We start from the raw sequence: 17,692 nt of genomic DNA on the forward strand, positions 1-17,692 counted from the left end.
TGTATGGAATCTAAAATACGAAGCCGGGCTTCTGAGGCAGAGGAATAAACTTCACATCCATAATGAAGTTTGGATAAAATCAGAGACTGATGCAAGAGGAGGAGGGTCTTGCGATCAGCTCCCCAGTATGTGTGCGCTAAAACTTTCAAGAGACCCAATGCTCTGAGACACTCAGCTTTTACGTACCTCAAGTGAGGGACCCAAGTCAACCGGCTGTCAAAAATCAGCCCTAAAAACCGGGTTTCCTTTAAACATGAAATACGACGCCCATCTAAAAGAAAGGTTTGGGTCAGGGTGGACTCCACGAACGCAGCAAAAATGCACGGCAATGGTCTTCTTGAAGGAAAATCGAAAACCTCGTTCATCAGCCCATCTAGAGACACGGTTAAGAGCCATCTGCATCCTCCTTTCTGCCATTGACATCCGTGAGGCAGTGACAGAGATTGATAAAACGTCAACAGAGAGAGAGCCACGAACACCATCAGGGAGCACAGAAATAACGCTGTTAATTGCCACTGCGAAAAGGGTAATGCTTAGTATGCTCCCTTGTGGCACACCATCCTCAAGGGGACATGCAGTAGACAGCTCACTCCTGACTCGGACCTGAATAAAAACTCCCGGATAAAAGTGGGGAGTTGCCCACGGAGACCAAACTCATAAAGAGATTGCAATATACCATGACGCCAGGAAGTGTCGTACGCCTTCTCCAAATCAAAGAACACTGTGATATGATGCTGGTTAGTTGCAAAAGCCTGGCAGACGGAAGATTCTAAAGCAAGGAGAGCATCTGTGGTCGACCGCATCTTCCGAAACCCACACTGGACTGGAGACAAGTAACCACCCTTCTCTAAGTACCACACGAGCCGACTATTCACCATCTTTTCGAGGACCTTACAAAGGCAAGATGTCAGCGAGATAGGGCGATAATTAGTGGCCTGCAAGTGATCCTTACCCGGCTTAGGGATGGGGAGAACCACAGCAACACCCCATGAGGTCGGAAACCCACCATTGCACCAAATTCTGTTATACAGTGACAACAGAAAATGAAGGGCTGCATCAGGCAAGTGGTGTAAGAAGGCATATGGGACATCATCCAAGCCTGGAGACGAGTTGCGACACTGCGACAATGCCGTCTGAAGTTCAGAAGTAGAAAAAGCAACATTATACGACTCCTCCGCAGTAGATGGAAAACTAATGCCCAAAGATTCCAGGTGCCGTCGGCGGTGTGCCAATGGAGATGAGGTATCCTTCCTAGAGACATTAGCAAAATGAGCTGCAAATATCTCGGCAACAGATGAAGAATGAGCCACCACCACACCTGCATGAGATAAAACAGGAGGAGAGGGAACGGAAAATTTCCCTGAAATCTTCCTCACCCGTTTCCACACTTTTGTGAGAGGAGTCTGTGAAGAAATTGAAGAAACAAATGATGCCCAAGACTTCCTCCTAGCCTCCTTCATAACCCACCGGGCATGAGCTCGGGCCCTCCTATATGCCACTAAGTAACCAGGGTCACCTCGGTGACGACGAAGTTGGGAGAAAGCAGCACGTTTAGCCCGAACAGCAGAAGCACACTCATCAGTCCACCAGGGAACTGGACATCAAGGAAAGTGACCAGCTGTTCTCGGAATACTCTGCAGTGCCACCGAGTGTAGTAAGTCTGTGAAATACTCAACAGCAGCATCAGTGCTGACAAAATCCTCCACACATCGGTTCGGGGAACACAGCTCCTCAAAAACCGGCCAGACTGCCCTATCCAAGCGCCAGCGGGGAAGACGACGCCGAGGCTCACTCTGTGTCGATCTTAATAAAATAGGGAAGTGGTCACTGCCATGTAAGTCCGGTAACACAGCCCATGTAAAATTCAGGGCTACCCCTGCAGAGCACAGAGACAAATCAATAGAAGTAAAAATGCCCGTTTGACTATGGAAGTAAGTAACTTCACCAGAATTTAAAATATACAGGTCCACATCCTCCACAATGGAGGCTAACATAGTACCTCTAGCATCAGCTGTGGAGCCACCCCACAGGGGATGATGACTGTTCATGTCGGCCAGCAAGAAATAGGGTGAGGGAAGTGCACGAATAAGATTTTCAAGTTCAACCCTCTCAATAGTGGCACTAGGAGGGAGGTACAAAGAGCACACAGTATAACAACGGGGAAGAAAAATCTGGAGAGCAACAGCCTGCAGTGGAGTGTTAAGATTCACAGCAGTGAAAGGTATGTCACTGCGTACTAGAATAGCCACACCCCCACCATGACCCTGTCCAGGAAGAGGATCTGAATAAAAAACCTGGTAACCAGGTGGACTGGGAGGCGCAGCATCACCAACCATTGTCTCTTGTAGGCAAACACACACAGGTGAATACTCAGCCAGAAGCCAACGGAGTTCCTCCCAGTTGGCTCGTAAACCACGGCAGTTCCATTGAATGATATTAGCCATTAAAACTATTGAAATAAAAAGGGGCAGGGGAGAGGGACAAACAGAAAACCATAAAAAAATACTAAAAATTTTAAAATGGAGGAACTATATACACAAAAGAAAGGGTCACTTAGTGGAAACCACTGAGCGACCCTGGGAGACAATCTTCTTGGGAATGCGGATACGCCCACTAAGGGGCTTGCCACGGGCAGCAGCATGGCTAGAACGAGGGCCTGGGGTCTGCGAAGTGTTGGGAGACTTCACAGACACCCGTCGCTGCCCAGCAGGAGAGGAAGAGCTACTCCGAACCCTGCCCGGGGCCCCCAGTGAACCAAGAGGTCGAGCAGGAGGGATTGGGGTCCTGGCCTCCAAACGTGGAGGGGGCAGGACAGGATCCTCAGAGGTAACCGGAGGAGGAACATCCGATATCCCGGAGGAAGAGGTGCCAGACTGACCTGACACCCCAGAAGCCCCCGAAGACCCAGAAGCAGGGTCTGAGGGCTGTTGCACAGATGGACTAACTACAGAGGATGTGGACTCCATGACCGACACCTTGCTTGGAGGATCTTCAAGACTCAAAGACTCTGAGGAACCACGATGACGTTTAGCAAATGAAGAATGTGCACCATGACTACCAGGGGATACCATAGATGTAGAGGTCGAGTCTTGAACTGTAGCGGCAACCGTCTCAAGTGCGGGAGATTGTTGCACTGGCATGGGATCAACAGATGAAGGCATAGGAGCTGACACAACAGGAGGAACTCGAGTCTGCTGCTGGACAGGACGATGAGGACGGCTATGACAGGACAAAACTGACGCATAAGACACTCCGTTACGGAAAACAGATGACATGGTTCTACTCCTGGCCTCAGAAAAGCTTATTTTATCACGATTACGGATGAGGAGGATCTCCTTCTCCAAGCAAAACCGGGCACAGTCTTTAGATGAAGCAGGATGTGCCTCGCCACAGTGCAAACAACAAACAGGTCCAGGACAGTCCTGTCCTGCATGAGTGGATTCTCCACAACTGACACACACCACTGGGAGGCCCTGTTGCAAACGACGACAGACTCGCCCAACATGCCCGTACATCTGACAGTGGTAGCAGCGTCGTGGGTTTGGTACAAAGGGTTTGACCCTAAGGAACAGCCAAGCCACCTTGATGGATGAAGGGAGAACAGTACAGTCGAACGTCAGCAACAAGGATGGAGTTGGGGTAAGTACACCATCAACCTTCTTCCGAAACCTCTCCACTTTAACAACCCTGTGGACCTGGAGTTCTTCAAGCAGCTTCTCTTCACTGTAGCGAAGTAAGTCTTTGGAGAAAACAACACCTCGACACTGATTGAAAAAAGCATGAGGGACACAAGAAAACAGCGCATCCGGGTCCTTACACTGGGCAGCCAGCCGGGAACCCTCTTCAGGGGATGTAACCTTCACTAGTAGGCTACCATCCCCCTGAGGTGAAATCTTCGGCTCCCTCCCACAGATTGACATAATGCACCGATGAACAGTAAAAATATCCAAATTCCCAATAGGTTGACCATCCAAACTACGAATGGTGTAGTACCTTGCAAAATCAATCCTCTCAAAGACATCCGGCAGGACCTCACGGGCATGTCCACTATATGTTGTTGTCTGTGTCCGGCTCTTCTTTGTAGTGGCCGCTGACCGTAAACCACTGGAACCAGGTAGGTATGGTTCCAGGGTGGCAATGTGGGCCTCACCAGCCAGAGGCACAGGAGGCACACAGGAGGGAGACTGTGAAGGATGGTCAGGGACAGAACCAGGGTCGTCAGCTGATGAAATTTTATTCGAGGCCATATTAAAAAAAAACTACCTTCATTCCCCCACCCCTCCACCCACCATGGAGCCCAACAAGGGGAGGCCATATGCCAGGGAAAGCACCACTGGCGACCCCAGAGGTAGTGGGAAAGTATACGCAGGTAACCACCAAGGGACCCTGACAAGGGTGACTCCAGGACGATAGGAGCCACCAGGTCCCCCAGTGCCCGCTTGACCCTAAAGCCACTAGGTGACTAGCCTGGATGGCTAGCCAGTGACCAGCCGATTGACCTGGTCGGGCCCAACCAGGCCACCCGTCTAGCCAGAATAAGGGACCAAAGAGGTGTATTGCTAGCTGCATGGCGCACCATGCAGCATCACTCAACCTCCAGGACTCCTGTCTCCCAGCATTACGGGACGCCACGCACAGCAAACACGTGGGGAGGCAACAGTCCCGCCCTAGATGGCAAATGGGCAGGGACTGCCATCACCAGTAGGCCTCCTCTACCAGTGATGTAGGGGGTGCTTGGTCCACGACACTGACAAATGCCGAACCCTACAAAGGTAGGCATGCCTCCAAAGTAGGTGGCACTGCCAGCCACGCTTCAAGCCCCGCCACCACGTCAAGGTGACCCCCCTCAGCGGGGAGCTGACAGACTAACAAAGGTGCTAAGAGAATCAGCGGAGATATTAGGTAAACCTAATACAACCAAAGCCAAGAAATATTCAGAAAAAGACGCTCGAGCTTATGAAAAAACGAAAGGAAATGAAAGTAAAAAATAAAGAAAGATGAAACAGAAAGAGCGGAATGAAATAAGCTTATCAACAAGAGACAAAGAGAAGAAAAAAGAAACAGTAACATGGATCAGATCAACGAAACCATCAAAAATGGAAAAAGTCTGAAACAAGTCTGAAATAAAATGGCACTTGGAAAGCAATAAATGACATCACTGAAAGAAAAAAAAAAAAACGGTGAAATCGTTAAATGTAGAGATAAGATGGCGAAGAGAGTTGAAGAATTTTACAAAGAACTGTATGCATCAAAGACAGTAGTACCAATAGCTAACTTTTCAGTTGACACAGGTGAAAAACCTGAGGTAACGTCAGACGAAGTAAATGTTTCTCTTAAAAATATGAAAAGAGGGAAGGCTTCGAGAGAAGATGGAATAGTAACAGATTTACTCTTGGATGCAGGAGTAGAAGTACAACATACGCTTGCTCACTTATTGACCCAATGTATAAAACAGAAGAAATTCCCAAAACATGGTGTAATGCAATAGCTATTTTACTCTACAAAAAAGGTGACTCAAAAGATCTTAGTAACTATCGACCCATTAGCTTAGTATCAGTCATTTACAAATCATTTACTAAAGTCCTTACGAACAGAATAACAAGAAAATTTGGAGGAAAACCAATCTGGTGAACAAGCAGGATTCCGAAGCGGGTATTCGACTGCTGATCAACCACACAATGAATCAGCTAATTGAGAAAACTACAGAATATAATAAACCACTGTGCTTAGGTTTTGTTGATTACGAAAAGGCTTTCGATTCAGTGGAGCACATAGCAATTATAAATTCACTGCGAGAACAAGGAGTGAATGAGAACATTGTAAAACTGCTCGAAAACATTATATGAAGAGGGAAATGTTACAGTTAAATTACAAAAGGACTTGGAAAAAATTATGACCGAGAAGGACGTTCGTCAGGGAGAGAAAATTTCACCAAAATTATTTACAGCATGCCTAGAAAGTATTTTCAGAAAGCTAGACTGGGAAAACAAGAATTGAAGAATTTGAGGAGTACAGCTATCTGGGGCAAATACTAAAATTAACGACAGATCATGATAGTGAAATAAAGAGACGAATTACAATTGGATGGAAAGCTTTCGGTAAACATAGAGATATTATGAAAAGTAGCCTGTTAGTTTGTAGGAAACGAAAAGTATATAACGAATGTATAATTCCAGCTATAACGTATGGTTCTAAGACATGGAAACTGAGCACATCGTTGGAAAATAAATTAATCCACTCTTAGACAGCAATGGAAAGGTCAGTGTTGGGAATATCTTTAAGAGACAGGAAAAGATCAAATTGGGTGAGAGAGCAGACTAAAGTCAAAGACATTACAGAAGTTATAAAAGAACAAAAATGGAGGTGGGCAGGCCATATAGGGATAATCAATGAAGCAAGAGGCAGACCGACTGAACACCAAGAGGTTGTACGAGTAGGAGAAAAAGGCCAGACAGGAGGTAGAGAGAAGAGAGAGAAATTTGCAGGAGAAGCGTGGCAAAGACTGGCTCAGTCAAGGAATTCGTGGAAGAGGTTGGGGGAGGCCTTGTTCAGCAGTGGACTTGTAACGGCTGATGATTTTATATATATATATATATATACAGTATATATATATTGTTACGGAACAGAGAAAAATAATGTACACTTTAAGTGAGAATACTAAAAATCACTACAGTCCCGTAAAGTTCCAGGTTCAAAACAAAAGAGTTAGGTAAAATTACAAGTTAAAGTTTAATGCTCAAACTAACAACAAAACATTCAGGACTCATAAAGATAATGTAATGGCAAAAAACAGGTTAAATATATGGTTAACTGCAATAGCCTTTATAACACGAAATTACCATGAGTAAATTTATCTAAGTCAGCCCTGATAAAATGAAAATACCAGATAATACTCAGTGAATGCAAGATATTACAGATACGAAACAATATCAACAATGGCTGACATGAAACTTTACATTAATCACAAAAACCTTACTAGGCCGAAGAATTAACACCTTATGCTACACAGTACAAGAAAAAATGCAATAACACTTATACTCAAATTACACAGCTGCTAGATGGTTGGAGACTTCCTGAGCACTCACAATAATAACAACTGTACAGGGGAGGACAGAGATGTGAACAAAATGAGTAGATCTAAGTGGCAATAATGCAGAGACTGAGCTCATTATATAGGGGCTGTCAGAGCTTGATACAACTTGTAAGAAGGACGCGCAAATGAAGCCATGGGGACAAAGAGTTGACAATCCTGCTCTGAACAACAGAAAGGACGACTTACTCTACAATAAGGGAGGAGGGGGGGAGTGAGGTAGAACACGCTCGTGATCAAACATGCAGCATACTGTACGTTTGAATTACACAAAGGATGATGAAATCATAGGCTATGTAACACCTCCCCACAAAGAAAAAAGAAATTTACAAAGGAAATTTCTTATTACTCTAAAACAATCTGTCTAAGTCTAGATAAGCAATCTGCAATAACATTTTCTTTCCCCTTGATATGTTGTATGTCTAATGAATACTCCTGAAGAAGTAGACTCCATCTTGTCAATCTCTGATTTTTATCTTTAAACTTACTAAGGAATTTCAGCGGGTTATGATCAGTATAAATGACTATGGGGTCAAAACCAGAACAGAAATAAAATGAAAAATGCTGTAAACCCAAAATCAAGGCCAAAAGCTCTTTCTCAATAGTTGAGTAGTTCTTTTGAGGTGGAGTGAACTTCTTACTGTAATAAGATACAGAGTGTTCAATACCCTGATCATCCTCTTGCAGCAAAACAGCCCCAGCTCCTGTATCACTTGCATCAACAGCCATCTTAAAAGGCTTAGCAAACTTTGGAGTAGCGAGCACTGGCTGACTTAACAGGATAGCTTTAAGTTTGCAGAAAGAGGATTCACAGTTATCGGTCCAGACAAATTTAACTCCCTTTTTCAGTAGGTCTGTAAGCGGTGATACAAGAATTGAAAAGTTAAGAACAAATCTCCGGTAATAACCTACCATTCCCAAAAATCTTTGTAGCTCTTTCCTACTGTTGGGTCTGGGAAGATCACTTATAACCTGAACCTTAGCTGCTGGTGGTGCAACATGTCCATCACCAATTACGTACCCAAGGTACTGAACTTTAGCTTGACCAAACTCACACTTTGATAAATTAGCTACAAGATTAGCCTGAACCAAACGCTCAAGAAATTTACTGACATGGCATAGGTGCTCTTTCCAGTTGTCACTGAAGATTAATACATCATCAATATAAACAACACACCCTGCCAAACCCTCTGTTACAACATTCATGAGCTTCTGAAATGTGGCTGGTGCATTCTTCATACCATATGGCATTACAGAACATGCAAAAGTCTTTCCTAGTGTTACAAAACATGAGATCTCCCTAGCAAGTTCAGTCATAGGTACTTGCCAGTATCCCTTTAACCCGCCCCATCCCGACTACTTTTCCACCACTGACTCCCCCCAATCCCGACCATTTTAGGAAAAATTTTTTTTTGGCTCAAACCTTCGCTTTTGGTGAGAAACATCGAAAATTCATAGAGAAATCGCTCACCTGAGGTTTAAAATACTAATTACAGGTAGGAGAGCCTCCTTACCTTACTGGGTTTTCTATCAGGCTGGCACCAAAGAAAACGAGTTCTATGGGAGGATAACTATTTCACACCACTCATAAACGGTATTTATTTATTTTCTGTTACGAATTTATATGTAGTACAAGAGTATATTGGTTTTCAAGCAGTAATATAGGCATTATAAGCATTGTTTCACTCACTAATACCTGACCTTTTTTTGCCACATTACCTGATCATCATTTCTAACTGTTTCTTCCTCTAATGCTATGTAAAGTTTGTCCTCCACATTGTCATTGATTGGGGAATCACTCTGGCCCTGAATTTCGTACCGTGGCATGACATGGCTATACTGGCCAGGTCACTGATAACAGGTGAATTGCTGAGACAATGGCATGCAGGGGGGGGAGGAGGTCATGCTGGGTAAGGCATTGTCTCTGCCTGGCATCTTGTTGAGGAAGGTGTCACGTGTATACATACCAAAAATGACTCGCGAAAATTGAAAATTGTGCAAATTAGGGACCTTGCATTTTTTTCGCGTTTATGTACGTCGATGGGATTGGCAGTGACAAAACGTGTGGACGTAAAAGAACGTCGACGGGACGCCGCGGGTTAACAAATCAAACTTACTTATGTACCTAGCCTTTCCGATCTTGTCTATGCAATCTTCCACGCGAGGGAGAGGGTAAGTGTCTGTTTTGGTTATCTGATTAACACATCTGTAGTCGATGCAAAGCCGCTGTGACCCACCTGGCTTAGGGACTAGAGTGACAGAACTCCTCTCGCTCTAACAGGGCTCAATCATCTTGTGGTCCAACAGGTAGCCAAGCTCCTTCTCGATGAGAGGAACTTTCACTGGGTTCACACGGTAAGGAGGCAGTTTAATTGGCTTTGCGTCTCCAAAATCGACATCATGCATCAACACAGTGGTTTTTCCTGGAGTGGCACAGAACACTTGCGTGTACTCCTGCAGTAATGCCGAAAACTCCTGCCTTTCCTCGGGAGCTAGATGAGAAAGCTTAGTCTGGAGATCATTCATGATATCAGGATTCTTCCCCAAACTATCACTCAGGCTCATGCTGCATGGGAGAACTTCACTTGCAGACTCGGGTGGAACAGCTACAGTGCAGACTGGGTTATTTTCGTCCCGCCTGTGATATAACTTTAGTATATTGATGTGACAAAGTTGCTTGTTCTTTCTACGATCTGGTGTGGCGATGACATAGTTGACATCACTGAGTTTCTTTCTCCACGAAATAAGGACCACTAAACTTGGCTTGAAGAGGTTGCCCATGCACTGGTAGCAGAATCAAAACCTGATCTCCTGGCTGAAAGTGGTGTAACCTGGACTTCTTATCATACCAAGTCTTCATCTTCTCCTGAGCAGCTCCTAAATTCTCTCTCGCCAGCTGTAAAGCAGTGGACAGCCGTTCTTTGAACTTCATCACATACTCCAGCAGGTTGACGTCATCTTCCTCCAACAGCCAGCATTCCTTGAGTAACTTAAGGGGTCCTCTTACTTCATGGCCAAAGAGTAGTTCAAAAGGTGAGAAGCCCAGTGATTCACTTGGAGATTCTCTTGCGGCAAATACAACAAATGGAAGACCTTTATCCCAGTCTTTCTGATGTTCCAAACAGTATTTCTTGAGCATCGATTTGAGTGTTTGATGATATCTCTCCAACGCTCCTTGGGTCTGGGGATGGTAAGCTGAAGACGTGATCTGGGTGATGCCCAACTCTTTCAGAGACTGCTTGAAAACATTTGACATGAAATTACTTCCCCGGGCTGACTGTACCTCCTTGGGTAGACCAAACTTGGTGAAGAACCCTAGCATTTCCTTAACCACGTTCTTTGCTGAGATATTTCTAAGTGGAATGGCTTCAGGATAACGAGTAGCCATATCAATCAGGGTCAACACATAAGAAAATCCTGAAGAAGTCTTAGGGAGAGGGCCCACAATATCCACCAACACACGGGTGAATGGCGCCTCAAAAGGAGGAATGGGAACTAGACGTGCAACCTTTTCAGTCTGATTACACTTCCCCACAACTTGACGGGTGTGACAAGACTTACAGTACCAGGAAACATCCCTGAAGATACCTGGCCAGTAGAAGTGTTTCAAAATGCGTGCCACAGTCTTGCTCACTCCAAGGTGTCCTGCCAAACTGGAATCATGAGCCACTCTAATGATATCCTGCCTACAAACACGAGGGATGACAACTTGATGTACAACCTCCCATTCACAGTTGGCTGATGCTGTTGGGGGTCTCCACTTCCTCATAAGTACTCCTGACTTTATATAATAACAAGTAGAAGCACCAGCTGACTCTTCCTCACTGCAAGCAGAGCTAGCTAGACCTTTCAACTCAGAGTCAGCAACCTGCAACTCAACCAACTCTTGACGAGACAAATTATCAACATTATGGGGTACTGCCTCATCTGGTGAGTGGTCCAAATTAGCAAGAAAAGTGTCAGCTAGGATAACATCATCATCATCATTATCCTCTAAGTCACCAGTAACTTTAGACTTAGCCCTAGTGACAGCACATGCAGAGAACACATCAGGGACATCACAATCCTGGGCTGCAGCCACTGGCTTACTAGACAACTGAGGAGCTGGACACACTTGACTTCCACCAATATCATTCCCAAGTAAGAAAGTTACACCTGACATTGGGAGTGTCTCAACCAACCCAACCATAACGGAACCATTAACAAAATCAGACTCTAAATTCACTCTGCACAGAGGGACAGAGAAGTAATTATTCCCTACGCCTTGTAAGATTATAGTTTCATCAGAGGAATTAACATTAGAGCCTAGAACACTGGTCAGCATAAGGGATTGGCAAGCACCTGTATCACGATATATTTTAACTGACTTCCTGTCATTACTGTCCAGAGGACTGACAAAACCATCAGACAGGAAATTAGCACATGAACTCTTGAGAGTGTCACACACGCCACTGCTCAAAAGAGGAGCTCCATCATGAGAATTTAATTTACCCCTCAAAGCAGGTTCAGTTAACTCAGTTAAAGAATTCTGGGAACTCTCAAGGGTGGACACTAGACCAATTGACTGAATATTTAAAGACTCCTTTTTGTTCACATCACGCTGTCTCCTGAAACATTTCTCCGTAGTATGACCAAGCTTACTACAATAAGTACATTTACTTTTCTGAAATCTAGAGGTGGAGCTGGTATTTACTTCCTGAGAAACATCATCTTTATTCTCTTTCCTGTTACCTGTACTCTGAGTAGAGGCAACGTACTTACTCTCAGCTTTCCCTTTTCCTTTAGAATATCTTGTGAGTGAGAACATATTCATCAGCTAAAACTGCAGCATCAGACAAATTATCTATTCTTTTCTCATCAAGATATAGGCTTACATCTTTATAAATACACCTTTTGAAGTCCTCCAGCAAAATCATCTGCTTAAATTTGTCAAAATCAGAATCCACATTCTTAGAATTTAACCACTGCTCTAACAGATCTTCTTTGATTTTTGCATACTCAACATGGGATTGCTTATCTTGCTTATAAGTTGTCCTAAATTTTACTCTATAGGCTTCAGGAACAAGCTCACAGGCCTTAAGAATCAAGCTCTTAACTACATCATAATTATCAGATTGATCCTGAGGCAAAGATGCATAAGTTACTTGAGCTTTACCGGTGAGAACAGTTTGAAGGAGTACTGGCCAATACTTTTTGGGCCAATTAAAACCTGTAGCTACCCTCTCAAACAACTGAAAATACTTTGTTAAATCAGATTCATTAAAAGGAGGGACAAGTTTAACATTTTTAGCCACATCAAAATCATCAGAGCTAGATGATCCAGTTCCACCTTGTTTCATGCGATACTAATGGTCTGCCTAAATCCTAGCAATTTCAACTTGTGCCTCAGCCTCCTTAGCTTTTGCCTGAAACTCAGCCTCCTTAGCTTTTGCCTGAAATTCAGCCTCTTTAGCACGAGCCTCCTGCTGGGCTAGCTGTAACTTAACTAATTCAATCTGCGTTTGCTCATTTGGAGGAGTTACATTAAACAAGCTTTCATTAATCATGTCAACAATTTGATCTTTAGAATGATGAGAGTGAACAGCAATTCCCAATTGTTGAGCAACAAGCTTAAGTTCATTCTTTGTTCTGTTTTCTACATCACACACTGTTTGCACATTTGACAAAAAATCTTTGGCTTCATCAAGCGTAGTAATAATAGACATCATGAATAAATCACAGTCACAAAATATCAAGCAATATCCTTATGATAATATCCTGAATATCCTGATAAGAGGTCGCCAAATTTATGTTACGGAACAGAGAAAGATAATGTACACTTTAAGTGAAAATACTAAAAATCACTACAGTCCCGTAGAGTTGCAGGTTCAAAACAAAAGAGTTAGGTAAAATTACAAGTTAAAGTTTAATGCTCAAACTAACAACAAAACATTCAGGACTCATAAGGATAATGTAATGGCAAAAAACAGGTTAAATATATGGTTAACTGCAATAGCCTCTATTAACACGAAATTACCATGAGTAAATTTATCTAAGTCAGCCCTGATAAAATGAAAATACCAGATAATACTCAGTGAATGCAAGATATATTATTACAGATACGAACGATTATGAACAATGGCTGACATGAAACTTTACATTAATCACAAAAACCTTACTAGGCCTAAGAATTAACACCTTATGCTACACAGTTCAAGAAAAAATGCAATAACACTTATACTCAAATTACACAGCAGCTAGATGGTTGGAGACTTCCTGAGCACTCACAGTAATAACAACTGTACAGGGGAGGACAGAGATGTGAACAAAATGAGGAGAAGATCTAAGTGGCAATAATGCAGAGACTGAGCTCATTATATAGGGGCCGTCAGAGCTTGATACAACTTGTAAGAAGGACGCGCAAATGAAGCCATGGGGACAAAGAGTTGACAATCCTGCTCTGAACAACAGAAAGAACGACTTACTCTACTATAAGGGAGGAGGGGGGGAGTGAGGTAGAACACGCTCGTGATCAAACATGCAGCATACTGTACGTTAGAATTACACAAAGGATGATGAAATCATAGGCTATGAAACAATATATATATATATATATATATATATATATATATATATATATATTGTGTGTGTGTGTGTGTGTGTGTGTGTGTGTGTGTGTGTTGCATAATTCTTCTTTAATTTCCCTTTCACCATCAAACAACTAATATCACTTGTTCATGAATGTTAGTTCCTTTTACCTAAGGAAAACCAGTTAGCTTTAACATAATTGGTTCCGTAGGAGGCTGAGAGCGGCCCATTGCGTCAGGTCGCGGACTTGCGGGAAAAGGGACGCTTCCTGCCCGTGATCGTTCCTGAACTCGGCACTTACTTGGACCAGCACGTGCGGCGCGGCACTCACGTCATTGTCATCTTAAACTCCAGGAGTCCAGTCATGCTGGCGCAGGACTTCTCCACTAAAGGTGACACATGGAATGTACTTTTCAGTAAAAAAAAAAAAAAAAAAAAAAAAAATCTTCTTATATAATATCCATCATCTGTATGACCTCAATCTTAATTCGTAACCAACCTTTGCATTTCATAAACTCTCTTAATCTTTGAGAATCTGTTTCTAGATCATATAGTCTCAGAGTTCCTTTGGTGTCTGTGCACCAGAACGTTTATCTGAAGTTGCGTCTTTTCGAACATTACCAAATTCCACTGCCGGACTAATTATATTTGCCATTAGTATTCCATCACCTCCGTACAAAAGTGCAGTCAGGTACTATTTATTGCATTGTCTCCTCAGAACTATTCACCTACCAAGTGATCTCGATTTTAGTTTCTTTTAATCTTCACGCATACTGTATATACAAACTGCTACGGTGACATGACACCGACTTTTTCAAAGAAGCACGTTGAACCAGTTAATGAACCATTAACTCTCACAGGTTTTTGCGTCATCATAAACCGGAGCAGTTTGACTTTTATGCCCTGAGCACACAATACTTCCACTAATTTTCACAACTGTGCTGGAGAGGGATGCTTTCCCCTGGTGGCATTGATATAACCTGGTGGCTCAGCTGCCCGACTGTATAAGTTTTCCTCATCTTTCTCCTTTCTCTCAAAAGGAAAATGAAGGACTTCAAAAAATTTCAACCTGCAGTCCACTGGGTTCACGTTTCAGATGAATCTGGGGTCACAACGACAACACTAACAATCTCCACAATTCTTGCCTTCTAGAGATCCATAAATACTATAAAAAACCTGGAGACTTCACCAGTTTCTCTGCCATACATACTCGTGTATCTTATCAGCACCTCCCCTATCATTCCTTAATGCAGTTGACTTCATTCTTCCAGGTGATATTCAGCCATATGCCTCCCCTAAAACACCCAACAAGCAGACCCCTCTTTCGTTCCCACATTTTCTCCTATCGCTGTTTCGCTTAAGCATGGGAACAACTATACCTCCCTTCCCCCTCCTCCCTGCATACTGACAAATTTATATTGCTTAGTGGTGTACTGCATAACTTCATCCACTCCCCTGTACAATTATCCACTCACACCTTCCACCCCTGGGCCTTCCCTATAGAGAGTTTTGCAGGGCTGAACATTATCACCCTCACTGGTTTTTGTTTCCGTTCTGTTTTCTTTCTCTGTTTAGTGTATCTATTCACAATACGATACAGCAACCTCCCTTTCTCTTATCACATCAGTATAACGTGTGTGTGAGAGAGAGAGAGATAGCTAAAAACATGAACTTTCCTTGATGAAACAGGCAGGTGTGAGTTCTACGAGGCTAAGGAAGAAATCCTTCCTATGATGGGAGCTATTGCACTTCCAAAAGACAGTCCATTGTTGCCGGCTCTCAACAGCAGGTGAGACTCTTAACAGGTTGAAGTCTCTGAACTACCCCTTATCTAGGACTTTCATATCCATGTTGGAGGCGTCAGTATGTTCATGGTACGGTTGAAATTATATTCAGTGATTAGCTAAGTAAGAATGAGGTTATCGGTATATATTCAGAGTACAAATCTTTTTGTCGGTATTATACGTTTTTGCATGATATGCAGATATTACTATAATGGCTTTACTTTATTAAGACGCGTTAATATGTCTGAGAGCAATAGGATTTTCGTGTAACAGATTTTTTATATATGTACATATAGTGACACTGTCACCATTCACATCATCATTTACTGTACATTGTTCCCTTCGTATTTCTAGCTAATTCATGGGGTAGGCGGTATCCAGACACGGAATTATTGTCATTATACCTCAGGCACTTAATAAAAAAAAAAAATCAAGACAATAGGTGGAGGCCATTCTGTCAAACTCAAATTGTTTGAGGTGCATCCCTTGGCATGAGTATCTTCCAAAATATTTACTTCATCCGTTCATTTCGATAAGTCTACAGTTCCTTTCCTTACTCAAAATCCATAGTTCACTTATTCATACTATGTCTTACCATATCCACGTAGTTTCTTCTTCATCTATGATGCTGTCTCGTATCAATTCTTTTCATTTGTCCGCACCACCTACACACTTCTTGAACTGTTAAATAGAATTTATTGCTTCACAGCATTTAAATATATCTTCACATATCTTGTATTCCCCACCCATATGAATAGTATATATAATTATTCTATAACACCTCTAACAACCTACCATAACTTTCCATTATGCTGTTCCTCATAAGCGCCTTACCCCCCGCCTCCAAAACTACCTTTTCGCATACACCTTTTCCTCTTTCCATAGTGAGCATTTCTCGAATATGCCATCGGGCCGGCAAAACACCTTTTTTATAGGAAGATAGAAACACTAGTGTGTTATTTTCTTGGCTGCTAACATGCCAACAAACAAAAGCAATGCACAGTATCAACGGAATTGTCGAGACTAGGAGTGTCCCGGCTACTCTAGTGAAAAACTAACCCCTATCCGTGACAAATCCACCCCCACCCGCGTCAGTATAGTCCACTTGGCACGAATTCATTAATTCTCAACTGCTCCATTACAGCAGCTTGACATGCACTCCCCTGCTCTCCAGTGTTCAGGAATGTGGTTCCCCACGTGTCTACTCTGCATGGTAAGTTCACTGCTCTGTGCCTAGCAGTCGTTTTCCTGTCTTTTGTTTTTCTCCTTACCATTTCCAATGGTGTTACTCTTCTCGTCTTATCCCCTTTATATCTCTCTTTTTGTTCTGTGATTCCAGACCTCCCTGCACGGTGAGGGGATGCCCCATCATAGTGGTTGGGGATGAGCACACTCACTGCTTCATGCCTTCTCCCAGTTTGGACAACAGAGTTTTAGCCCCATGGCCTGCCTTCTGTGTAGAACATGAGTGGAGCATACACTTAGTGCTCCAGTAACCTCTGTGCTGCCTGAGTTCAATCATCTGAAGGCCTGGTGGAAAAGGTCTCAGAAGTCATTCAGCGGGGAAAATGGGTGAGACAAGCCCCATCAATGGGCAGACCCAGACCTTGGAGTTCAAATAGGCGACTGCCACCTCCAAGTCCCAAGCAGCTCAGGACGTCCTTGCCATAGAGCTCTCTCTCTCTCTCTCTCTCTCTCTCTCTCTCTCCTCATCCACCTGTCCCCAGCCTATGACTCGAAGTCCCTCACCCAGACCTCTCCTTCCAGGACAAGTCTCTGTTAGCTAGGGGCCTTAGGACAAAAAAAGGAGCAAAATATTTACACCGCGGACAAAAGCACCAAACTTTTTTTGTGGTTTTATTAGGTCATAGTGAACAATTTTAGAAGGGGTGCCCGCGGCAATCAGCTTCCGATGGCCGCCATATTGGATTTTTCAAAATGACCACCACTGAAAATTAGTGCATCTACTTTCTTTAATATCTTTGGTTCTTTTGGGAATATTTTAACGATCTTGGTGTTTAAACTAATGTTTTTAAGGTCAAGGAGTGTGAATACGGCATTTAAATTGCAATTATTGGGAATTTCAATGGTGTTTTACAGATGTAGTTCAAAATTTATAAGGAAATAATGAATTTTTCTACATTATTATTGTATTAACGCATTTGATCACTAGGTAGCACATGAAACGGCCTAAATAAGAGAAAGTTTAATTTAGATACATTCTGGAATGAGTGCCATATGTTTCTAGTTA

General features: G+C 43.1%; 1 protein-coding gene across 1 annotated transcript in view; it reads left to right on the plus strand.

The window, feature by feature from the left end:
- Positions 1-16,937, plus strand: part of LOC145412363 (uncharacterized) — a 138,988-nt gene extending 122,051 nt beyond the window's left edge. The window contains exons 10-12 of the mRNA XM_080282252.1: positions 13,869-14,049; positions 15,347-15,446; positions 16,781-16,937. Coding sequence (XP_080138378.1) covers positions 13,869-14,049; positions 15,347-15,446; positions 16,781-16,937 — 438 coding nt within the window. The remainder of the gene's footprint in view (positions 1-13,868; positions 14,050-15,346; positions 15,447-16,780) is intronic.
- The last annotated feature ends 755 nt before the right edge of the window (positions 16,938-17,692 follow it).

The sequence above is a fragment of the Coenobita brevimanus genome, chromosome 93, assembly GCF_032717465.1.
Source record: "Coenobita brevimanus isolate Jiangsu-jjx chromosome 93, ASM3271746v2, whole genome shotgun sequence".
NCBI lineage: Eukaryota > Metazoa > Arthropoda > Malacostraca > Decapoda > Coenobitidae > Coenobita > Coenobita brevimanus.